At 38.3% G+C, this 27607-nt stretch overlaps 1 protein-coding gene across 2 annotated transcripts in view; it reads left to right on the top strand.

Moving 5' to 3' along the window:
• Positions 1 to 20141, top strand: part of RXFP1 (relaxin family peptide receptor 1) — a 261940-nt gene extending 241799 nt beyond the window's left edge. For both annotated transcript variants that reach the window (XM_075198196.1, XM_075198201.1), the window contains exons 14-18: positions 431 to 502; positions 1785 to 2014; positions 4460 to 4870; positions 13066 to 13284; positions 18649 to 20141. In XM_075198196.1, coding sequence (XP_075054297.1) covers positions 431 to 502; positions 1785 to 2014; positions 4460 to 4870; positions 13066 to 13284; positions 18649 to 18944 — 1228 coding nt within the window. In that variant the 3' untranslated portion in view covers positions 18945 to 20141. The remainder of the gene's footprint in view (positions 1 to 430; positions 503 to 1784; positions 2015 to 4459; positions 4871 to 13065; positions 13285 to 18648) is intronic.
• Positions 20142 to 27607: the final 7466 nt, after the last annotated feature.

The following is a 27607-nucleotide window of genomic DNA, read 5'->3' as shown; positions in this document are numbered from 1 at the left end:
ATCACATTACCCTTAGCCTGACTTTTTTTTAGACTAGAGAACAAAGATTAGGAAGAAGAACAGGTTTTTGTGGGATAGTAGGCAAAAAGCGTTAAACTGTAAAAAAACTAAATAAATCAAAATCCCATCTATGTGTAGGGACAATTTTATATCACCTTCTAAGTTCATATAGAGTAATATACATATGTGAAAGGCTCACTGTCCAGAGACTGCAAATGCCACAATTGGGATGCTGATTGTCAGCTTTGGCTACTAATTCCATTTTTCTTGGCGGTGGTAATGAGTAAGTGGATAATGAGAAAAAATGTTTAAGATACAAGAGAAGAACTTGACATCTTAGGCAAAAGTATATTCATATATATGCATATACTGCATGTATATTGTATGCATTACCTATATATAGTAATGTGGTCTGTGTTTTGTGGTGCAGAAGCCTTGAAGGAATTGAAATTCCAAATATTGAAAGAAGAATGTTTATGCCCCTCAAAAATCTCACTCACATGTAAGTAACATTTTAAATTATTTTCCAAAGTACACAATGTATGTAAAACTTCCAAGAAAAATCAGAACCTGATAGTAGTTGTAGTTCAACAACAGCTGGGAATACACTCGGGATCCTTTTACTAAGCGTGGCACAGGGCAGGATAGCCAGTTTACCAGCGTCCATGTCTGGTCACATACACACAGATATACCTGGCTACTGTTCACATACGTTTGCCTAATGGAGCATAGTGTCCGATGTAGTAGAGCTGACCTTTCAGACCTGCAGAGGATTCCAGCCAGGTAAAACTTTTCAAAGACACCTGTCCCCTTAGCTAGTACAACTGCAGGCCTCAGTTACCTGATTTATACTGCTGTAACATCAGGGACAACTTCAAAGCATAAAGGAGAATAGGGCAGAGTTGATGGGGGGAGAATCTGCCCTACGGCTGGGGTGCCTCCTGGGTGCTACTAGTTGTGGGTGATAGAGTTTTACCTGGCTGGAGTACACCTTTAATACATACCACCTGGACATGCTTCACAGACACTTCTTATGAGTTTCATTACCAATATCACATATAGCTCATCAGGGAAGCAATGTGCATAATCCAGCTTATGGATCCCTCAGATGGTGCTATGTTATTGTCAGCCAGGAGGTGAGCAGTGCTGACTTCAGAGAATGCTGACAGCATGGTCAGTGCTGGTATCACCAGTTATTTACATATAACTATTAAGACCAGCAGCATTATGGGGGGTTCTATTAAGAAATGAGGGAGTGGCTAAATATTAGTAAAGGTTTAATAAACCCTTTAATTGCTTTTTTGTTTGAACATCTGTGTGTATTAATTGCAATAACTTTCCCGAACGTTAATCCTACCACCCAGAAACTACAGATTAGTCAGACAATATGACTGTATGTGCAGGCTCTAATTGCATGACAGGTCATAAGTTAGTTGCCACTTGTATGTCTATTTCTATATCTTGGCCACATATGCAGCATAAAACACTTGTGCCGGCTCAGAAGTCGTTTGTACAGATGATAAATGGGAATGGGAAGCTCAATAATCCATCACCCTGATGCCTGATCCTGATTACCCACATGCCTAATTAGCCGCATGCCTTATTACCTGCATTCCTAATTACCCGCATGCCTAATTACCTGCATGCCTAATTACCTGCATGCCTAAAAGTTGTTAATTGGTAATTGGTGGTAAGATTCCAATGCACACAATACAAACCAGTCTCATTAAGTCAACAATTTTCCTCCCTCCTTGCACTCACATATGTTTTGTTGCTGTTGTCAGATATTTTAAGAAATTCCAGTACTGTGGCTTTGCCCCCCATGTGCGGAACTGCAAACCAAACACAGATGGCATTTCATCGCTGGAGAACCTGCTTGCAAGTATTGTTCAGCGAGTGTTTGTGTGGGTCGTTTCTGTGGCAACCTGCATTGGGAACATCTTTGTCATCTGCACACGACCTTACATCAGATCTGAGAACAAGCTACATGCCATGTCCATCATTTCACTTTGCTGTAAGTAAATCCATGTTACTCCATTGTATCAGCCAGTTGCATAAAGACAGGAGAAGCCAGTGGAGAGAAGTATGTCAGCTAGTTCAGAGATCCAACAATGACACTGCTAGAAATGACTGCCAGCTCCTGGTTGGATGACTGCAGCACTACTCCATTTAGGAGCTAGTGCTCATGTCTAACAGAACATCAGAACTAAGGATGAGAGAAGAAATAAAAACTGTTCTGTATAATATTTCTTTCACTCTGCATTTAGTTGCTAAATTTAACTCATTTTGCTGATATAAAGTATTCTGCTTGGAGTCCCCAGTCCAACAACAACATCTACATATACACACACTACGAACGTCCATTACAAAATGACAAAGCCGGCACTCCTGAGAACTTCGCTTCCACTGGAAGCCAATAACAAGTAGTCAGCATGGGGAAACCTTTGTGATTGGTGGGTATTAAAGGGGAGTCCAAGGGACTGCAGGTGTTGTCATTTAGCAGCTGTTATCCATAGTGTGCAGATGGGTCATTTTTTATGGGTATTTTTTGGGGCTTGTTTTGTTTTCCCCAATTTGGACTACAGCAGACTGAGAAAGAAAAAAAGAAGGTTTTATTTCCCATTGTTACTGTGACGGATCAAGAAAGAAGAAAATAATTGATATTTTTATTACATGGTGCTGTTTATACAGAAGAGAAGTGTGGCCATCAGCCTGAACGCAGTTAAAATCACGTGGGTGAGTGATTAGGTGTTTAGCCTATGGGCTTGTAGTATATGTGAACCAATAGGTAGAGAGAGGGGAGTGGTTTTGTTTTATATAGGTGATGGTTTTCATCCATTTTCCCCTCTCTGTTTCCGGATTCCTCCCTCCCACCCGACTGTTTTTTAAATGGTTTCGTCTCTTTCGGTGGGAGAGCAGTGCAGTTGGTAAGTTTGCATATGGTGCTTGGTTTATATGTCATAGGTCACTACTCCCCCTTTCGTATGGTGTTGTCATCACGTGTGTTGGGTCCAGTGAATGGGACTCTGGGCCAGTATGTTGATTATCGCTGGCGGTTTATATAGGGGGGTGTAGTCTTGCCGTTGGACATATATTTCGCACCGGCCAATAGATAAGGTAAATCCTGGGTTGGTGGTTCAATGGTCTGACCTTTCCACCGTTATTGGTTTTGTTTTGCCATCTGCCCTGCTCTCGTCCGCCTTCAGCCCCTTTAGTTTAATTTATCCATTTAATAAATATATTAATAAATATATTTTAATTCCAACGTTATTCTGGTGTCCGTGTCGTTATTGGTTTAGAAGGTATTATGGTAAACACTATGAGCTTCCGCACTGTGCATTTTATGGCAAAGCACATGTGGAAAACGAGATTTTGCTGCCAGAACTTCAAACATCTGCAAAACTGGCCAAAATTCAATTTGTGTTAAACCTGCCACTCATTTCTAGTAAAACTCTTCAGCAGATCCTCCTGCACCAAATTTTGTAAGATCAGTGCATGTTGATTAGAACAGACAATGGACGTCTCTGAGGTGTGAACTCCAATTACCTCAAATTAGACATGATGGGTAACTTCATGTCTAATTTGTTCCTAACTCATTTAGAGTTATGAACAAAGCAAAAAAATAGCACATTTCTACTTGGCATAACCCTGTTGCACTGCAGGTTAGCTAATCTGAGTTGAGAGAAAATATATATATAACTACTATATTCCCCTTATAGAGGCTGTACTGATCAAGTAACAAAGGTATATATTTGGTTGGACTGCACTCCTGCATCTTTTCTAACTGTATTGCTTTACCCTACTGGCTTCCTTTTATATTGTATTTGGTAAGTAAGGAATTTGGAAACATTGGGCAATGGCACTTACAGGCTAAAATGGTGCAAACTACAGGATGCAATGAAAGAATCTATCATTCTCCTATAAAGAACCAAAATTATCCTTCCAACCCAACCTTTTTCTTAACATTAATTTGCATCGGTTAAAGGGAGCCGAATCACTGCTTACTGTACATTGTCATGTCAATTTTTTGTCACTCATAATTGTACCATCCCTGTTTGAATAATAGAGTATTAACGTTTTCACTTGGCTGTGGTGGAGTGAGCGTTAGGACCAATCAGAAGCCGTGATTGCAGCTTCTGATTGGTCCTTCTGTTCACCCCTTCCCCCCAGCAGCTTCACTCAGCCAGGGCTGTGAGACAAATCACAGAGCCCTGGACAAAAGGGCTGCAGTGAGAGACCAGCCCCTGGGGCTCCAGGGAGGGGAAGGAACAGGTTGGCAACAATTATTATTAAAAGTTAATGCAGATTTAAGAGGCATACAGTTTTTATATATTTTATTCCTTCTGGTCTTCTTTTTAAATAACTGTTCTATATAACTGTTCTATATAACTGTTCTATATGACTATTCTATATAACTGTTCTATATGACTATTCTATATGACTATTGTTTGTGTCCCAGGTGCTGATTGTTTGATGGGAATATACTTATTTGTCATTGGATATTATGATCTTAAATACAGAGGTGAATACAACATGAATGCCCAGGCCTGGATGGACAGTACACAGTGTCGGCTGGTTGGATCATTAGCCATACTCTCCACAGAGGTGTCAGTCTTACTTCTTACCTATTTGACTTTGGAAAAATACATTTGTATTGTGTATCCCTTCCGGTGTCTGAAACCTGGAAAATGCCGGACGATCACAACACTGATACTTATTTGGATTATTGGTTTTGTTATTGCTTTTATACCACTCAGCAATGAACATTTTTTCCACAACTACTATGGTACGAACGGGGTCTGCTTTCCACTACACTCTGAACAGCCAGAGAGCACTTCAGCTCAGATATATTCAGTCATCATCTTTCTTGGTAAGTCACTTAAACGTGTAAATATGCAGGTCGCAAATAATATAAATAAATATATATATATATATATTTTAATTTTTTGTATTTTCACGAACAACATGTAAGGTGACCGTATAATAGAGAAAAAGGAAACATACAACCGATATAATGACTGACTCGAATAGTATGAACAGTGGCACATGGCATCGGATCCGTTTAATAATGGCAGTTCCAGGGCAGCCTAAACATTCCGCTGTCAGAGTACATGCTCCCAGGTGTTAGTAAATGACTTCTCGAGAGTCCTTGTAGAGATTTCAGAATTGGAGCCTTTGAGAACTACATGTTGTTGGATTTTCTTATATGAGAAGAAAAGGAAAGTGGGGGGGGGCAGGAAACAGATGCAAGTTGTTTTGAAACTATAAGAAACAACTGGAGAGAGGAAAGAGAGGACATAAAACTAGGTACCTAAGTCACTGTGCATGCTCTAACTTTGAACCACACTAGCCATTGGCTAAGAGAGGGAGTTAGCTATAGAAGTTGCAGGAGATGTACTGATGAATTTTGGCAAATAAAAGGCAATAAGGCACTTAAAACATGTTTATAAATTGTCATCCAGATGATTCTGCTAACAGGGTTCTCTCATCCATGTTTGGAGAGTTGTGCAGGACCCTTCCCTGGTAAGCAAGCTCTTACCAATTTACAGCATAATGAGTATTTAATCATTCAGGCAAAAAAGGTGACTATCCCCATCCCCTTTAGATGCTGTTAGGGTTGCTGCGAACCAGATTTAAGTAATCTTGGAATGATTTGACAGATCTTTTTTCTTCACCATTCTTTCATCCATTCACATTTATCCTTAATGTCTCTTTATGCTTCTATGCAACTTCCACACAGTGCTTCCCCACATTCTTTTTCTACACCACTCAGCTTCCACACAAACATCCACACTCCACACAAAGTCAAACACAGTCATGCTAGACCGATCTAACAATAAAAAATAAAAAAATAAATGCAAGAAACGTTATGTGGGTAAATTTATGGATTTAGTAACATACAAATTTACTGAATTGAGACCAGCAAAAAAGTAATGGATTAGAGCATTGATTGCCATTAATAACATTAGACAATTTTGATAGATACTTGTTTTGTTTGTCCTTTACAAGCATGTAATCTATTCTTGTTCCAACTTGCAAAGCACTGTTATTCTATATAGCATTACCCACTCCCACTAAACATTTGTGTGTGTGTGTGTGTGTGTGTGTGTGTGTGTGGTATTCATTATAAAAGACAAATATTGTCACTTATTATTTAAAGCAAAACAATATCATGTGGCGCTGATTAAATATCTTAACACCTGATGAGGTCCCCAACCGCAGCCGTATAGAGGATAGTGTCAGAATCCCCTTATTTATAAGAAAGTACTAACTAATAAAAACATACAGCGCTGAGAGGAGATTACATAGAGTGTATATCAATTGATTAAAATGTATATCTATCGGGCAGCACGGTGGCTTAGTGGTTAGCACTTCTGCCTCACAGCGCTGGGATCATGAGTTCAATTCCCAACCATGGCCTTATCTGTGTGAGCTTGTATGTTCTCCCTGTGTTTGCGTGGGTTTCCTCTGGGTGCTCCGGTCTCCTCCCACACTCCATAAACATACTGGTAGGTTAATTGGCTGCTATCAAATTGACCCTAGTCTCTTTCTCTCCATCTGTGTGTGTGTTAGGGAACTTAGACTGTAAGCTCCAATGGGGCAGGGACTGATTTGAGTGTGTTCTCTGTACAGCGCTGCGGAATTAGTGGCGCTATATAAATTGCTGATGATTATGTTGATGATCTATTGATAAATGTATATAGAATATCCAAGGCAATTGTGAAAAATTTCCAATTTATTAACTCCTACAAAACACATATAAAACCTCTATAAAAGATATGAATATCCACAATAATAATACAAAAAAAATCGAACATGTGGAACCCCACAAAAAATGTCTCCTCCTACAGAGTAGACATGTTTGGATTGGAACAAACACCGCCATGCAATATTGGAGACTGTAAGTGCAAGTTTGTTTGGTAATACTCACATTTTATCATGCCCTTGGATTAAGCTCAGAACTCCGCCCAGTATGACATCCGTACAGTAGACAAATATTGTAAACAAGGCTACAAAATTGGCGACCTATCTGGAAAGTATTGTGGACTTATGAAGTTCTTCTGTTGTTATATTTAACAGTTATTTAATTGCAGTAACATTGCAATATTTGTGGGGTCCCACTGTCAATTGATATACACTCTATGTATTCTCCTCTCAGCTCTGTATGTTTTTATTATTTAGCACTTATTATTTAAACTATAATCAAAGTAAAATTTCTCCAGCACACATTTCCCTAGCCCAAAAAGCTAACAGTATGAAACTGCTCTCTCTGTGGGACTTGAAGCAGTCTTGAGGCAATATTTATAAAGTGCTAATACTTTCCTTTGTACCTGAACCCAAATACATCACTTCCACTGGAATCAACTAATTATAATACTTTATGCAGTTGGTTCATCAAGTGATCATTGTTGAAAGAAGATGAAAATATCTGAACTTGTTGAATGGGTTGTTGCAAGACTTAATCATCTGTACTTGTTTCATTGATAATACGAGAAAATAAATGTGAGGATCTCGATGGAAATGGAGAAGGAGACGCGCTTTCCAGTAAGTTAACAACAGAGATAGAAATTAAAAGGTTAAAATGAGACAGTAGGAAATAGCATGTGCTTCTTAGCAATAAAACAATACAACACAAAACCACTTATCTAGATATATAAAACAAGAAGTTTGTTTGTTTGTTTGTTGGTAAATATCTTCCACAGCTCTCAAAGGAAAGCTGCCAAATCTTACACAGTTATTTAGTATCGAGAAAGTAACCTATTAGACCACATAGCGACAGAGCGACAAATATTGAAAACATAATTTTTGGGACGTAAACAATTGTTTGACTGCTGGAAGGAAACCTCATCATAACACGACTTAATGACAACGCGACAAAGCAGCAAATCTTATTTTCTAAATAGCATTTTGGATCTATTTACCAAATAATTTGCTAATATATAAAAACTGCCACACATTACACATCGGACCCACACTACGCCGGGTGACCCTGCTAGTTTTCACATATATATTGAAACAAATTGCAGTAATGTATGGAACAAATTTGAACTAAAATTGAGCAGCTTCTTCTCGACTTTATAAATATTTGCAATGTTAAGAAACAAGCGATTTTGTAAGTCAATATCACTGCGAGCTGAACTTCAACAAATAATCTCTTTTAAATGTCTACTGTAAAGCTGATGGGAAGAACTTTGTAGAAATGTCTTTGCTGCACTCTTTCATAGCTGAAACTTTCTGTCTGTGCCAAAATGATAAGGGGGTCAGAGCTGTGTTACCTGGCAGAACTTGCAGAGCTTCATGTGCTTCTTCTAAGGGCTTAGTAGTTTCACTTCTGTAGTTTAGGTAAAGCCATAATCTTTTGAGTAGCTTGAAAGGGAATTTATTGATCAGGATCTGGATACGTTATCCTACGAGCAAGTAGGAAAAGTGCCCCAAAGACTGAGAGACCTGGGGTGGGATTATATGGGGAGAGAGATAACCATAACCATATGATGCACATATCTAATAAGTAAAAAGAAAGAAATGAACTGCTGGTTTATCAGAAGAATGCAGACAAGGTATAGAAGCACATCATTAGCATGAATATGCATTTCAATCAATGTAGAACTCTCATCAATACACCATTTCTACTATGGTGTAAAAAAAAATATTTAACTTGGGAAAGTATATTCTTTTTATTATTGTTTAGTATATGTAAACATCCTCAAAAACAACAACAGTGCATTTCTAGGAGTTTACATTGTAAGGAGTAGAGATGAGCAGAGTTGTTTGGAAATTTCACACTATAAAGTTTTGCTGTGGAACAGGGCATTTTAGTTTAAGGTGGTAGTGCAGGGGCTCCTGTGGGCAAGAAATAATAATAATATAATAATTATAAATACAAGTAGAAATATTAACTGTGATACATCCAATCAAGGTCAGTTGTATGAATTTCAGTTGCTGTAAAACTGTGTTGCAGCTGCTGCACCTATGCTCTCCTGACATACCAGGTTGTTAAATATAGCCAGGTGAGCTGCACATGGCTTGTTTGGATTTTCAAATATCTGACATGTTATTTCCTGGTCAGCTATTCCCACCCATTGCATAAAAAGGAAGTTGAAAGCCTCTGGAGCCCTGTCCATGTCACAAAGCAATAGAAAGGGTCCCCCCCTCTAAAGACTATTAACCCTAGAGCTGCCAGCCTACTGCTGGTTGCATGAAAATCTGGAAAACAATTGCGTGGGGTCCCCCCAATTTCCAGACAACCAGCACTAGGCAAACCAGCCTGGGTGGGTGGCACTATAGCAGGGGGACACGCGGCAGGGCGTCCCCCTGCCATAATGACAACCAACCCCAGGTTGTTCAGCACTGGCTGGATTTCCTAGGGAGTGGTGGTCACAAAAAAATCTTGTGGGCCCCCCCTCTAGGAATACCCAGCCCAGTGCTGAAAGCACTAGGGCTCTTCTTACACCCCTGGGGCAGTGAGTGTAGGGTAATATCGGTGCAAGAATGTATAAAAAATAAAGAACGCACCATTTTGGTCTGTGGAACTACCAGTCACAGGCAGCCCAGGCTGCCATTAGCAGTCTGGGCATGCTAGCATGGGAAACCCCCTCATACTATAAATAGAGCTTGCATCTGTGTTATTCTCATTAGCATTGGGGTGCTTGTATAATACAGAAGCACAATAGTGTTGTGTCTCATGGTTTATTATTTTATTCAAGCATGTTCCGGATGAATTTACAAAAGGGGGTCATTTTGACCAGAAGAAATATTTGAGTTTGGGGGCGAGTCTGATTGGGTTGGGCAGGAAGTTCCAGATGTGGGGAGCATCGAGGACAAAGTCCTGAAGGTTGGAGTTTGAGGTGGTGTTGGTTGATAAGGAGAGGAGAAGGTCATTGACAGAACATAGTGGGAGAGTAGGGGATTATTGCTTGATAAGGTTGGAGATTTAGGAGGGGGAGGCATTTAAGAGAACTTTAAAAGTGAGGGTAAGCAACTTGATTTGTATTCTGAAGGGAATGGAGAGCCAATGGAGGGTTTTGCAAAGAGGCATGGCAGAAGAGGAATGTCAGGAGAAGAAGATTAGTTGTGACACTGCATTTCAAGGGGGACAGACATTTGTCAGGCAAACCAGAGAGAAGAAGATTGCAATAATTAAGGCAGGAGATGACATGAGCATGGATGATGATCTTGTTGGCATCCACAATGAGGAAAGGGGGAATCTTGGCAACGTTGTGAAGGCGGAGGCGACAGGAATGAGCAAGAGAAATAGATGTGGGGATTGAATTTTAGTGTGGAGTCAATTATCACAGAGGAAGAGAGTTGATGGTGGAAAAGAGGCAACTGGGGTTTTTGGACTGGGAGGAAATAGGAGATAAAGGTTTTGAAATAAAATGGTTTGGCAAGAGAGAGGGCAAGGTAATAGTTTGACAGGATGAATTTGAAATGGATAAAATCTGCAACTCTGAAGGTAGGGGATTCGCATTTACCACCTGGAGAAACGCATGCTCATAGATTGGCTGCGAACTCCTTTGCTGTTTTGTCAGAAGCCCTGGGATCACTGCAAGTAAAAATGATAAGTTAATTGGATTTATAGTACTCCTAGAGGACTAGTGTGTCATCGTTTGTACACTATAGGGACAACTTTAGGACCAATTGTTTCATCACTACAACTTGGTCTGGAGATTGCTATCATTTAGTGGGGTAAGCTGTTATGATAACTTGGCTGGAAACTGCGTATTTAACATTCCATATGTTGGTTTATTGTGTATCTTTGATTCTACAGACTGATCCTAAGAGACTGAGTGTATTGTATTCTGCACTGTGTGTTCTCCCTCCTTCCTCTGTGGTCTCTAGATAGAAGGTAAACTTTTTTTAGGTTGCTATTAATAAAATTAATATAAATTAACAATTTGATTAATATAATTAGCTTATTATTTAGTAGTGGTCACCGGTACTCCCAAATAGTGGTGACATGTAGGTGGGTCTGAGTGGCCTGTAGGGGAGTTCTGGAGTACATGTGGAATCTGAGGACATGTGAGTACATTTTATGGCACATTACCCTGAAAAAAAGTTAGATGGTTGCACATGGGGCCCTTCAAGTGTATTTGGTTGCCCACCACTGAAGTACACTGTACACACAGTCTGAGACAGTGGGGGAGATCTAGTAAATGGTGGTTTCCAACGTTTTTTTTTAAATCAATCCAAATCTATAGAAATTTGTCCCCAAAAAGGGATTTCTTAGCCCTGTGATTAATGAAGCAGGAGTATTCCAAATGATAATCCTGTTTCTGTTCTGGGGGTAAATGTATGAAGCTCCGGGTTCTTCAACACCCGCGAGTTCGGCGTCTTCAGCGCTTAAATTTAAAGCGGTGCTGCCTTGTAAAGGGAAACGTCCCTTTACAAGGCAGCGCTGCTTTAAATTTAAGCGCTGAAGACGCCGAACTCGCGGGTGTTGAAGAACCCGGAGCTTCATACATTTACCCCCTGATGTCTCTGGAGCTCCCAAGCATCAGTAGAGATGTAGAAGTCTTTAGGTGTTTCATTATTTTTTCTCAGTATGATTATGGTTATTATTGGAAGCTCTTACTACTATTGCTGTAATGTAGTAGTAAGAGCTTTAAATGACTTCAATAGAATTTCAATTAACTCAACCACTTAATTATTTAATCACACCACTAGAGATTCTTAGGTCTTTAATTAGTACTGCTGGGGAGCTCCAGTTTTTGAACATAAATCAGTGAAACATTTTTGGTGATTTCTACACAGATTTACTAAATTGATCCTTCATAGATTAAGCTGTTTTATAACTGAAAAATAGATTATTTCAGTAGGATACCAATTTCTGGCAAGTGTTTGGGAAGGAGATTTGAAAAACTAGTGATTTATAAGTCAATTTGCCTTTGATTGATTCTGCAGTTAGGAAATTGACCTGTAAATTAGTAAACATAAAAAGTTATTTTAACACTATCTCTGTAAATCTGCCTCAGGCTGCAGTTCAGAATCTCGTCTCCAGATGCTGCACTGCCTTCATCTGATCCTGTCTACAAGTGGTTAAGCCTTCATCATTACTCCTGGATCCTAAGCACCTGTGTCTCACCTTTAAGAAACTGCCTTTCCCAGCAATCTGGGCCATTTCATCAATTGTCACTGCTGTCCCTGTGTGCTGATCCTGAATTTCCCCCCTAGTTTGACTCATGCTTGTTCCTACATTCGTTTTGACCTTGCTCCTGCTTACTCCCTGGTATTATTGTGGATCTCACTGTTTCTGACCCCTGACTTGCCTGACTCTTTTTTTGTCTGATTCTCCCATGGATCATCCGGTGCTTCCAGACATCCAATATCTGCAGTCCACTGTCTAACTTGGTAAACCAGAGTCTCCAGCTTCTCAGCTCTATCTGTCAATCCAGACATCTAATATCTGCAGTGTTCTGATGGTGTTACCAAAACAGATGCATTAAAAAATGCTTTATTCTTGGAATAAAACATCATTAGCAATCTAGAACTGTTAAAATTATGGCAGTACTGTTGAAATATTTTTTTATTCTTATTTATTAATTGAAAGGTATTTGTTAGTTATTCGGATGCCACTGTTGTCATAATGTCAGACAGGCTGCAGAATGTTTGAAAACAGCAGTTCAAGTGGAATATTACCCCCACCTAGGACACCTCCAAAGATTGCGACATTCCTGCACCCATATACAGAGAAAAGCAATTACACTGCATAATTGGTCAATACTGAAAATTGGAGCAGTTCCAGAGACAAAAATGTCCATGGGCAAAGCTTTAAAACCTGGGAATCTCCATGAAAATTGGGAGCTGTTGACAGCTATATGACTATCTACTGTATAATAAACAATATTTAATTATATGTTACAATCATATTTTAAGAATGATTTTATGATGATCCACATTGAAATAATTGGCACCATTTTGCTATGATTTGCCAGTGACTTCGTACAATTTACACATCACTGCTAAATTTTCAGTTCAGTGCATGTACACTTAGTTTCCCCAGTGTAGGATAGTGAGCGCATTATTACCAGAACTAACTAATGTGTTTTGTTTTGTTTATCCCAACAGGTGTGAATTTGGCAGCATTTATCATCATTGTATTTTCCTATAGTAGTATGTTCTATAGTATCCATCAAACTGCAATAATGGCAACCGAAATTCACAATCACATCAAGAAAGAAATGACCCTGGCCAAGCGTTTCTTCTTCATTGTCTTCACAGATGCCCTCTGCTGGATACCCATTTTCATACTTAAACTTCTATCTCTGCTTCAAGTTGAAATACCAGGTGGGTTTAGATAAAGCCAGTGAGCTCTCCGAACATAAGACTGTATAGTGTCGGAAAGTAGCCGTAACAATTGCTTTGTGTCTATCAAATATTAAAGAGCAATTATAAATTGTTTCCATTTCATTCAGAATCCCTCAGGCTCTAACATGCTACTGACCTGCTTGTACGTTAGTTACTCAGATGACAAACATGGAGTTTGATGTGTTATAGTGTATAGCAATATTACAAAAAAACATATCTTAAAATTGATAAATATTTTCCAAAGTAATAGCCTGTGTTCTAGCATTTAGACTTACCATAAACAGTTACTGCAATGCCAAGGGATGATGTACATTATTAGATAACCACAGTTATCAACAACGTGTTGCTTCTGAACTCATAAAATGTATATGACAACACAATACATGGTGTATGCCTGTTGCTGTCGGTTTTCTTTGACTCCTGATGAGCAGTGAGGATTGAGGTAAACTAGCACTAAAAATATATAAACCCCTAGACAGTGACTCACTGTGACATTATGTGACCTGGCTGCATAAAAATGCTGTTCATGTTGATATTACTTAATGCATTCTTACTGCCAAAGTAAAGAAATAAGACAGAGTACTGAAAGGTGTGAAATAAGCCCTTTGACTTTCTATCAATCAGGGAAATCATTAAAAGGTTAATTCAACTGAGGAGTGCATTCAGTGCACCCCTAAATCTTGCAGTGCGGCTCACATCTAAGGAAACCTGTTCTTCTGCATTCTTATCTTCCTATCTCTGGGTGCAGGCAGACACCACTAAAGTGCTGCTTAAGATTGAATCTACACATGTAATTTATTATTTTCTCCTGTTCTCTCAATAGAAAGTACTGCAGGTGTGTTTATCATTGTTATAAAATATACTTTCATAGCTCAGACACTTGTGTTTCCATTTTCTCTTTTCATTGGTACCACATTTTGACTAGTTGTGAAATATTTTGTCACGTATGCATCACTTCTATGTAAATATTTCCTAGTGGCATGACTTTAATCCTTCTGTTCTGTAGTCCTCTATAACAGCTGTGTGATGTTAATTTACAGATAAGAAATAAGCAGTAGTTTTGGCTCAGATAAAAATAGAATGATATTGTACAATGTTTAAAGTGTTTGCCAGAATATTGACATGATATAAGCAGTGCTATGTGATGTTTCATAGGCCTAAAAAGGAAATAATACAAGTATCCACCGGAAAGTTATGAAATTGTAAAGTATGTTAATTGAGGAGAATCTATAATGGAAAAGGATTTGGGAGTGCTCATAGACAGTAGACTTAGCAATAGTGCTCAATGTCAAGCATCAGCTGCAAGGGCAAACAAAGTATTGGCATGCATAAAAAGGGGCATAGATGCAAGGTAAGACAGTGTAATTTTGCCACTGTATAAATCGTTGGTAAGACCTCATCTTGAATATGCAGTACAGTTCTGGGCACCACTCTATAAAAAAGATAATTTGGAACTAGAAAGGGTTCAGAGAAGGGCGACAAAATTGATAAAGGGTATGGAGTCATTAAGTTATGAGGAAAGGTTAGCCAGTTTAGGTATGTTTACTTTAGAAAAGAGGCGTCTAAGGGGAGATATGATTACTATGTACAAATACATTAGGGGTCAATACAGAGAGCTTTCATGGGAACTTTTTACCCAAAGGACCATACACAGGACACGTGGTCATCCCCTAAGGTTAGAGGAGAGGAAATTTCACAACCAGCAAAGGAAGGGGTTCTTTACAGTAAGGGCAGTCAAGATATGGAATTCATTGCCAGGGAAGGTTGTGATGGCAGATTCAATAGATATGTTTAAGAAAGGGTTAGACAAATTTTTAGCGGAAGGGTGTATCCAGGGATACGACCGTTAATTTAAAATGAAGGATAGTAGTGGATATAGGGTAAAAATAGGACTGCAATATTGAGTCTGGGGGGATTTTCAAAATTGAAACTGATTGGCGGTTGCTTACTCTGGATCAATTTCAAATATAAGTGCAGGATCCAAAATAGGTTGAACTTGATGGACTGGTGTCTTTTTTCAACCTCATCAACTATGTTACTGTGTTAGACTTGGTATTTATAATTGAAGAAACATTTGGATAATCATTGATACAAATTGATGTTATGGTTAGTGCTGAATAAACAGTGTTGATTCTGGGGAGTAGACTGAATGGATTACAGAGAGGAAGAGAATAAATTTGTGAAACTTCCCAAACATGCTACAAGATCTAAATATGAAATCATTGAGTGTACACGGTACCACAATTGTTCATGTACAGGACAACCAAAGTGATCAAACTGGAACAGTCAAGATTGCTTGGATTTTGCCGCACACCATGATCATTTTAAGAGCTCATTGAATAAGCTCACACCATAAATAAACAAATTGTTGCATATGTGGCCACCTTTAAAGTTGTATTTAGTGACTCACAGTGCTGGAGCCATGAGTTTGATTTCATCCAAAATTATTGTATGTTCTTCTTGTGCGCATTTATTCCAGGTGCTCCTGTTTCCTCCCATAGTCCAAAAATATACTGGTAGGTTTGGATGGAATTGACCCTAGTGTGTGTGTTTGTGTGGTTGAGATTTTAGACTGTAAGTTCCACTGGGGCAGGGACTAATGTGACTGATTAAACATTATTATGTATATAATAATACCTGTAGCACCGTGGACAAAATATAGCCTTATAAATACTATAGTAGCAAAAAATAACATCTAGGGGTAAAGTTATCAAACATTCTGCAAAGGAAAAGTGGAGGTGTTGCTCATAGCAACCAATCAAATTTTAGCTATTGTTTATCTAGTACATTCTAGAAAATGATTGCTAGAATCTGGTTGGTTGCCATGGGCAACACCTACACTTTTCCTTTTCAGAAGTGATCATAAATCTACCCCTCAGTCTTGACTGGTAATATGGCAGTTGTAAAGGAAAATAAGTTATACTGCTAATAAGAGTTGGAGATTAGTCCAATATGTATTAAAATATCTACTTGATTTGATCTCATCGCTATAGCACTGGTGTCAGAATATGCCTACGACTATCAGTTGTAAATATGAACAATGGATTTTTGTTAAATATATTGCCATAAGAACAGGTTAGGGGTACCGTTTTCTGGGGTTACATGGCTGCACTTCACATATTTCAGCCAAATAAATCACACCAGTCCAGTGTTTTCGGTTCAACTAGCCTCAACTAGCTTTATTTTTCAGGCATAAAAATAAACAAACAGAAACAAAATCCTTCCCAGTCCAGCACTAACTAAACACACAGAAACAGCCTCTCTCCTGTTAAGGACCTTGTGTCCCATACACATACAAAATATACAACTTACTGGTCACCATTTGCAGTGTCTCTCTGAAGGCATCCAACCTCCTCCCCAGGTCTGAGAGAGCCTGAGACTGATCTGAAAACTTTTAAACACACCTTTCAGGTGCAACCCTTAATCAGTTTGCTGTCAAACTGGCAGAACAGGAGACCTGGACCTCCGGGTGCTCCGGGTTCCTCTCACACTTCAAAAGCATGTTTTTCCTAACACTGAGCATACGCTTTGGGAAGCTTTTCCCAAACACCTGGGGTCTAAAAACATATAATACAGACACCCTGGGACATATATACCTGCCATTTTCCACCTTCCAGGTGATTCTGTAACAGTATATTATGATTGCAATAATCAATATATTACTACTTGACTGTAGACTGGTTTAGGGTATGTGTGTCTGACTGCAAGAAGAGTTACACAAATTACATGATCAACAGTAGTAAAAACAAGATTCCGCATTGCTGCTTGATAAGCCATACCTGTTGCCAGAAGGCTCAGAGACACTCCTTCCTTTTCCTGGATCACAGTGAGGGGTAGCCCTAGCTACATACAAATTCACTCAATCTCTAACTGAAATTGAAGACAGGGCAGGGCAGCAGTACGTATGTACAGAGCTAACCTAGGGGACAGTACCAGGAACAGAGCTCTACATATTATTTAAATTCATGAAGTCTCAGTAAGACAAATATAAAAGGAGAGAAAAGCTTGAGGCAACTTTGGAGATTGAGACTAATCTCATACATATTTTATCAGCTAAACTTTCATCCTGCCAGGATTAATTCTATAATACAAAAACATTAAGCAAATAAGACATCAAGAGGAGCAATAGCTTACACTTATGTTTTTTGATATTCATGATCCAGAATTTGCAATCTATGTAATACACGGACAGCCCCAAAAAGGTTGGGTTTCCGTTAAGTTAAACATGATTGTAACCTTATGACTATATTGCAGTATTGGAATGTTGATATGTAAAATAAATTTAGAGGTTGAAAAATATATTTTCCTTGTTTGAGAAAAACCTTAAAATGGCTTCAATAATTGGGAAAATTCCTTGTTGTTTATAAACAACACAAGTAGTACTATCAGAATGAAAATAATTAAACTTAATGGACTTGTCCTTTTTAACATTAAGAAGTAAATTTACAGTTCACAGAAATGTGAGTTAATTTTAGATTCGATACTTTGACTCTTTTGAGAAATAAGGTTATCAGGTACAAATTAGCAAGTTTAATTCTGAGTTTAAATCATTTTCTTAATATCTATGTGCATTTTAGCTTAACTATAAGCTACTGTATCATCTTAAACTCAAAGGATTTATATGAATATCATATAGACCAATAGATGATGATTTAAAATGTGTTCTGGAGACTTTGCAGAAGAATAAAGGTAATTCCTATATTAATTATTTTTACTCATTTGCATGTATATATTTTCTCAGTATAGAACAGCTACTATCAGAACTTTTGTGGAGCAGAGTGACAAGGGAATGATAATTAATATCCTTTTTTTTAGATTAATACATGTTTTATCTTTGTTTTAGATATAAGACTATTGAGTGTCAGATATTTACATAGCGAGTAAACTGACATTTTAATTAACATATATCAAACGCTGTGTCCAACTGGGTGCAGTAAGAAAAATAACTAAATATATCCACCATGCTCACTTTCACTACCCTGAAGCAGGTTACTGTGTTAGAAGGTGGATACTTATCTAACTGAGCAGTTGGGGAATGATTGACAGGTTTGCTCTTGCTCTGCAATTGTGTGGATTGCTAGAGTTATATGCAGGTGCAGGGCTTGTGATGTCACATCATCTTAACTAACTGCAGTATGACACTGGGAGGTGGCTTCATCAGTTTGTAAGGAGGTGGAGAGGTATTACTGTATTACACTTTGCATTATAAAAGAACTGCAGTGGAATGCGAGGTTAACTGTGAACTATATATATACTTTCATGGTTGGTATTTCAAAATGTCAGTTTTGTGATTTCTGGTCCTTTTAATATAGAAACTTACACTCCATTTATTACATCTTTCAGGTTCCATCAGTTCGTGGGTGGTAATCTTCATACTGCCAATAAACAGTGCTCTGAATCCCATCATTTACACCATCACAACCAGACCATTTAAAGAAATGATCGGTCAGATTTGGAACAACCACAAACAACGACAGTCTATTGGGAATAAAAACAAACAGAAAGCTTATTCAGCCTCCTTTTTCTGGGTGGAAATGTGGCCTCTACAAGACATTTCTCCAGAAACAATGAGACCTGGACTGTACACAGACTCTGAAGTATCAATAACAACTCACGCGACAGGGCTGAGCTACACATAGTAACAAGTAGGAAGCATCATTTTGAACTATCCAAATTGGGCGAGTGGAACTTACAGAAAACCAAAAAGGTGATTCTTTTTTCTTATCAGGACTAATAGCTGACTGGACCACAGTGGGGGAAATATGACTCTTTCCTCCAATCAGGACTGAATTACAATAAGAGAAAAGATGATGCTGACAAGTTTATAGAATGTTTTTATATAATAAAACAATCACATTGTTGTCTGGGTTCAAGCACTGCGAGGCTGAATCACAGCAATAATCATGCCAGCAATTACACAGCGATCACACGTTGTTGTCTACCACAAAGCCTGTACACTAGGGCTTGTGTTCTCCAATACAGCTCTGCTATAAGCTGCACCTGTCACTTCTGTTTGTAGCGAAAATACGCAGTTTCAGTGCTCGGTTATGAGTCTGTAATTGGACGAGCCCTACATACATATGTTTGCTCCAGCTAATTGCCCTTTAATGCTGAAAGTTCAAAAAAATAAAGTGATAATTAATATACTTATTGTATTGTCAAGCTTCCTCATCCAGGCCAAACTGACTTATGTTACAAGCACAGTCTGTCATGCTATCCTGCAGCACAAGGCAGCTGTCCTGTAAACCTCTCTGGCTACAGGCGTCTTTCAGTCCCACACATCAGCCCTTGGAATCTTTGTAGATCAGAAAGAAATAAGTTGTGAATCTCACTTGCAAGTAATTGGTCATTTACCAAACTGTATAGTTTAGTCACCTTCACCAGGTCACTTCATGTAATATCAGATGAGAAAAATTCTTAAAGTTGTCTGTTCAGCATCACAGAGATTTCCATATGTTAGTTTATTGTCATGTTTGTCATGGTGTATGATGTGTCAGAAAATATCACACCAGAATGTTAAGTGGGAATCAAAGCCAATATTCAAGCTGTTTCTATATCGAAGAGCATTTTACAGAATATTTTAATTCACATTTCCCGACTGTCCCTCTATTGGACCAAACTCCTAATCCCCCAGGTTCCACCTAAATGGTGCCTCTTGTGCATCTGTGCACATAAATTCCTTCTTTGAAAATCTGCCAATACCTGTCTATGAATGCATGCAAAAATAAACTTTTTTTACTATAACAAATAAGAGTTCCTTTTGCCATTACAAAATAATGGGTGGTATCAGATGTCTGTTTACAATGATAATTTAATAAAGAAAACAATATGAACAATTATATGACACTGTATGATTTCAAAATGAACACTCAGCAAAACAGACATCAGTTTAGCAGACATAAACACATGAATGTTTAATGAACATGAACTACTAAGAAAAAAATGCTGTTAAGGAAAACCTCAGTTCTATTTTTCTGAAAGCTGCCACCATAGTTGGTGTATCTATACATCCCATACAGGGGTGGTACTACCATTGGTGCACCAGGGCCCATGGAGATAATGGGACCCGCCACAAGGCAAAGGGGCGGAACTAGAGACCTGTGGGCCCCGGTTCCTTCCTCCCCACTTCCCTGCATCGGAGTCCACAGCTCTAGTTCCGCCTCTGATCCCATACATACATCTATGCACATCATTACAAAGAATAAGCCAAAATTATAAGGGAAACCAAAAATCTCATACCAAACAAACTGATGCAGTTATATTCCACCTATTCTACAGCCTTATTATACAAGACTGGGTGTTGTGTATGCAAGATTGGTATCTAAGGCTGAGGTCAAAAGGGTACTTCATGTTCATGTGTTTTCCAGCCAATGATGGGCAGCATTCAAACCCTCTCCCACTTACTGGCATATAGCGGTCTACACATGCACCATTGCTACAGAATAAGAATTCTTGTGTGACAGAAAGTCAGTGTTTCCCATTGAAAACTATGTGCCAGTACGAAAGCTTCTAAACATCCCAATTCATTTCCTAGAAAAATGTGGGCACATAAAACTCTTTGATTACAGACTAATATGGTTTTATTACAGAAACTTGGTAGGAGATAAGAAAAATTAACCTACTGTAACATTCATAGGCAAGTTTTGAAGATCTGTTTAATAGCAGAACTTTATTGCTTTATATAATTATACTTCTTTATAAAGAATGTTTTTTAAACACATTTTGCAATGGACACTATTAAAGTAATTCTATCGTTTTCAAATAAGCATTGCCCAAGCGATTGTATTGTGTTTCTAACGCAAAAAGTGATTTATTTTAGCAGATGTAAAAAGTTTAAAAGTTCAATACATGATTGTAATATAATACAGTGCAGTACAGCTAATACCAAAAGATACATACATACCGCGCTCGTATTGCATGCGCTTCGCTGCGCTTCCACGGGTCCCAGTGGACCGTATATCTGTTTAGATAACTGTGGGCAGAGTAGACTGAACACTGGGAGAGCAGCTATGATTATATATACATTTAGTGTTAACAGAGTGAACAGTAGAAAACACGTGGCTTGCTTCTATAGGTCCAGACTTTGGGTGGGTCCAGGGTAAACAGGTCATAGGCTAGTTCAGACTAAGGAATCCAAAGGTGGGGGTCATCTCTCCAGGGGATGTGCTCCAGTTACAATGAGTTAATTAGCATTTCACATTCTGATATCAATCTGGCTATTTATACCCTAACATCAATAACTAGAGTATGCAATATGCGATCTCTTCGGCGATGGAACCGGACAGCTGCTGATGAATAGGGGTTTAATATGATACTAGACATGACACCTTTCCTATAACCTGAACCTTAAATATCACTGAAGTGCACATATAATCATATTATATAAACTAATAATAAACCAAATAATATCTGCTCATAAATTACAGTGTAACGGAACCAATATGAATATGAATTATAAAAATAACTAAATGCTGTAATGCGAGTGTGTACGTGCGTATTTTACCTTGCGATTGCCGTGTGCCACGTGTAGCGTGGCATACTGAGTGCAGTCGACCAATAAAACAATATTAACCAATATACTTTCGTTCATCCAATTATACGACTTCGACAACACCCACACAAACAATCCTCGCATGAACTTCAGAAAGTTAAAAAAAGAAATGTTCCATTAAAAACTAAGATTACCAACTCCTCATCAGAATGTAATACTCTGGTATCTGGTATCTACTGGTATCTTATTCCTCATAGCATAAAGCATGTGTGCATAAGCTGTATGCAGGTATTCATTTGTAAAGACTGTATACCACAGACAAAGAAAGGCCTATATTAAACTTTATCATTATGTATTTGATACTATGTAACAGTTGTTTCAGTGACTGGGCACTGATGTGTTACGGGGGCATTACATGTGTGTGGAATCCCCATACACCCGAAGGCAACCTATATTGTCCTAGAAATTCTAAGACCGTTAAACTGAACAACCAACAAACTACAGTAAAGATTGGGTCAGGGCCTTGTAATTCAAGCTGTATTATTATTGTTGACTTGTAAGTCGCTACAGTGCTCCACAGAGCAGGACAGCGTAACAGGACACACAGAAAAAAAGAGATATATAAGGTAGACAAAATAAATGCAGATGTGATAAATTACATATTGATTATTAACTTTGTGCACTGCAGGGTGAAAACCTGAGCTAGTAGGAAGAAATATACATGATAATCTCTGTTGCATCATATTATCATTTAAAATTGTTGCCACCTGTGTACTGTGAGAAATAAATCTGGATATATTAATGGGTTCTTTTCATGAGTGTGACTAATCAAAGGCGTGATGTAACTTTTGTGCTTGTCCGATGTGTCTGCCATTTGTACATACACAGAAAAACAATTAACCCATCACCCACTTTAGTTTTTTAAAGTGTTCTGCAACTAAATGTACAAGAACTTGTTTTATATTCTAGTTCATAGGGCAACTAAATTGAAATCTCAGGAAGTTAGATTCATTGACATAATACAGGGCCGTTCAAGAAACTGTAGAGCAAATTTGGGCAACCCATGGTGGAGGTTGGCATAGCATGTTGGGACCATAAGGCCCCTTGCTGTAGCGGCCAGCAAGGTACGTTTGTTTGCATGAAACCCTTTTAGAGAATCTGGTTGCACAGCGCTGACATAAAGCACTGAATTTTCAGCAGCATTTAGGTCAGAGATGGGTAAACTGATAATACTTCAAGTGCGGCCCTCCAAACTGCAAAAGGGCCGCACATTACAATTCATTTCAAGAATGAAAACACAGCCCTGATAACGGCCCTGGCACCCCCACATCACTCATTCACAAATGCCCCCACATGTCTCTCTCTTGTTCAAAAAATTCCTCGGCATGCCGCTCAGACCTCCCACTTTATAACAAAGCCGATAATAAGTCAGTTCAAGGCAGCCGGCTGGAGACCACATGGGGAAGGCCGCTTGTTGGTCCCTGATGATTTAGGCTGTCATATCAGTCACTATGAGTGCAAGCATGTTGATATTCTTTGGCTTTGCACTTAGAAAAACAATCCTGCAATTTACAGTTTAGCACCTCATCATATCTGATATATTTTGTCCCTACAAACGGTTGTGTACAGAGTGACTCATTACTTTTTGTACAAAACACTACAAATTACATCATAATGGGAGTGCTGATACAGTATGTAGCCATACTGTGCAACCATTCTGTCTTCTAATACCGATACATTTCAGGACTCTGTCACATTGTAGAGTTGTGTGCGGCTGCACAGAAAGGAGTCACACAATGTTTTTCTGGAACAATAAATGAACTTGCAACCTCACAATATATACGGGCAGCCTAGCTGGATTGTTTATGGACTCTAACTGGAAATGAAGAGGGAGGCTTGTCAATGACTAAAAGTTATTTAGCAACAATTACAACAAACTATAAATAGGAAGGATTTATAACCAAGAATATACGTAATCCAAACTATAGATGTATGTTCTGCAAATTAAACTCATTGCAAGGTTCAATATACTCTTGTCTATTTAATAATATATTCACATCTTTAGTTTCAGTGATGTTTTTTATTATTATGCTTTTCTCTAATATATTACTATATTATATTATTAAATCATATTAACTAATCCTCCATAACCAGTAGCAGGAGTGATTATACAAATGTACTACCCAATATAGCATAAAAAGCTAATGTAGCTGAATGTGTATTGTTTCTATAGATATATTTCCAAAAATATATTAATATTTTGTTTAAAATGAGAGATAAAGTGGAGGAATGAAAGGCCCCACACAACCTATTGAGGTTAAAGTAAATGAATGAGCTGGTGATTTGTTGCTCTTACCGGATGCATTTGTACACGTAGTTTGTCAGTGTAACACTGAGGTATGGGCCTCATTCAGGAACTAGGCCTGATATGGAAGTTATTGTGAACAGATGAATGGAAAAAGGCTTTATTGCCTTGCAAGAATAGCTACTGATGATGACAACTGAAAGACCACATTAGGAAAAAGTCTGCAGATAGGATAATAATAGTAACAGGAGCTGGCGGGTAATGTACACTTGATCTTCTCAATCACATCCCCTGCATGTAATGCTGAATGAGTGTGTGCAAATATTATTACAGTGGAAAGTATGTTTTGAAGAAATAATCTTTATTTAAATTCTTGCATAGCAATTATTATAAAAACCTTCCACCACAAAAGTACATTTGTTCTTGTTATTTAACAGGTGTTGTTAAACTTCAATTTGTCTCAACTCATGACATGACCCATACACTCAGATGGCGGCGTTCTCTATAAATACAGATATATGGTAGTGGCATAATAACACCGGTAAAATGAAAACTTTTCTAAATAACACATTAGACGTGTCTGGCAGATGATATAGAAGCTGTTTCAATGTAGACCATGTTGACTAAGTTGTGCTATTCCATTCCAGACTCCAAATTAGAGATGTTCACTGACCCCCGTGTTTTGCTTTTGTTTTTAGATCTGGATCACCGTCGTGTTTTGGTTTTGTTTTGCTATTTTGTTCAAAAATCAATGTTTTTGTGCCTAAAATAATCAAATTTAGTGCTCCACTTGTTTCTTGGATAAGTAATGGAATTGTAAAGCTAATAAATTATCCAAAAAACAGTTTAATTCCTTTAGGCCTTCATTAATTCTACACACAAACCATATTGTCTTCCTCTCCATCTATGCATATTGGCAATGCAGCCATCGTCTTTGGGTGTATATTACACCCTACACTTATAGTTAAATATGTAAAGAAATGGACAAAGGCAGTTTGGTTTCTGTCTCTATAGCCCCCCCTCCACTTGTAGTTGAATAGAAAAAAAGCAGCCTGCATAGACTGAACAATATAAAAAAATTAATGGACCAAGGTAGTTTGGTATCTGTCTGCATCAGATCCCCTCTCTACTAGGAGTAAAATATAAAAAAAGCACCCTGGATAGACTGAACAATATAAAAAATAAATGGACCAAGGTAGTTTGGTGGCTGTCTGTGAACCTATCATTATCCTCTAATGCCTTACTGTTTTCTTGTATCTCGGGTTTCCCTCGTAACAGTAGTTGTGCACCACTTTTAGACTGCAAATTACTTGGTCTTGCTTGCTCACGAGTGACCTTACAAGAAGAAGGCTCAGTAATATTTTTAGATCTGGCAGTAATAGAGAAAGGCGAAGGCCTCGATCTTTCTTTGCCACACTGCGTTTGTAGAATGGCATGTTGGCATTTTTTTTTTATCGGCAGTTAACTTTTCCTCAGTTACACTTCTTTTTTGCTTCAACACGGTAAATTTTTTATGGGTGTGTATTTTTTCCTTGATTTAAAAAGACTATGTACTTTTACATCGGCTTTCCCAGATGACGTACTGGGAACACTACCATCAGGACTGGTGACAGAACCTGGTTGCTGATTCTGCTCATATGTGGACTGCTTTGAATCCATTTTAATGAGCCCAAAGTACTTGTAGTGCAAAATATTGTGTTATATAGATACTGCTGACAAAGATGACTTTTTTTTGACAGCCAGAAAAATTTAGTGTAAAACACTGGGGAATATGAGACACCCCAAAAGCACTTGGAGCGCCCAACAAAAAAATAAAAACCTCCTCTATCCTCCTCTAATAATTGCAAATGGTATTAATATTGTAATTGTAGAGATTAGGATAGAAACAGTTATGTGTACACTAATTGCTCTGTCACTTCGCTAATATAGCCTGTGCCCTAACCCTGCTCTCTCCCTCTGTCAAATGGCGATGGATTGCTGTGGAGGCTGGTATTTATGATTTTCAAATCTCGCGAGAACCGAGCTCAGAAATACGAATACGTCACGATGACGTTTTGCCTCAATTTCGATTACGAATGGGCGGGAGAGTACCGAGCCTACTCTGCTCGGTACTCGGATAGGCTAAATTCGGATGGATTTGGATCTCGGAGAACCGAGTCCGCCCATCTCTACTCCAAATACACCAAGACCTATGCTGCACTTGCAGCGCACATTAATGTGATAGCACGTGGCCAATACCCATGAATAAGGTTTAATGTGTTCCCATCCCCCTACAGGTGCTTTATAAAATAACAACATTTAGTGATAAAAAGCAATAAAAGGTATGTGTTGGTACAAGAACTGCACTCCTTGAGAGACATGGACATATATATCTACGGTGTGAATCAAATAAGGCATATCGTTTATAACTGTCTAAATACAGCACCAAAACCTGTACTGTGCTGACACACTACAAAATAAAAGTAAGAAAAAAGACTAAAGATTTGTGTAAAAAAACCCTAATGTCCCTACTGCATAACATACGGTGAGTTATTATATATGTGTTTAAAAAAGATACATATGTAGTATAGCAGAGATACAACAGATAAACAATGATATATGTGCTTCTTACAAGGTATACAATGTTTTTGCTTTCTCCATTGGCTAAGTACTCCCGTACCATTCATAAAACAACAAGTTTGGATTTATATGGCGATCCTATAACATGTATTCTTGGACAAGTAACCTCTGCAAACACACAACCGCTTTTATGGAAGGGCTGGTGTCACTAAAGGCAATCACCCTGGTATGTGGGGTTTGATAGTTGACCTTGATTTTATCCATTAATAAATCTCACTGTAAATCTATTTACTGCATGTCATGAGAAGGGTGTTTTATATTTCTTCATAGTAAAATAGCATTCAGTGCTTTCCTTTCATTGAGATTAAGGCAGTCATACTATAAGAATTACTGAAAGCATGATGGCATTAAATGTAACGTGTGTTTAGTATATATGTTCTAAAATCAGCACACCTGTTAACCTGGAGAAATGTACCCCAAGCGGCAGACATAGTAGTGGTACATAATCTGGCAGTGCTGTGTCAATACTGAGAGGTAGCTGACAGTTTATTTATGTGCTGATTCTTTTATTAGTTTTAAATAACTGTAAATTCTAAGGTGAGTGCTCACAGTGTGCCCTCGCTGTGTTCTCTATGAGAGCTTGCTTTCATAATTGGAAAATGCTTTAGGCCACATAGGAATCCATAGGGATGGCGACATGGCCACTACAGTGAGTAAGTCTGGTTCAGTGTTTCAGACTCCATTGGGAAAGTAGTGGTCCTGTTTTTACAGCAAAAATACAATTGTGTTTGACTCCTTTGTACAATTGTACATAGAGCATGAGGTCTCATTAAAACATCCTAGTTTAGACAATAGCTATTTTATATGTTAAAAAAAGCTTCTACATATGGTGTCTGGGTCAAGTAAATTGCACCACTGGTAAAATGTTACCAGCTCCTGTTCATGTA

This window comes from Mixophyes fleayi, chromosome 1, assembly GCF_038048845.1.
Source record: "Mixophyes fleayi isolate aMixFle1 chromosome 1, aMixFle1.hap1, whole genome shotgun sequence".
NCBI lineage: Eukaryota > Metazoa > Chordata > Amphibia > Anura > Limnodynastidae > Mixophyes > Mixophyes fleayi.
This window is presented reverse-complemented; position numbering and strand designations above follow the sequence as displayed.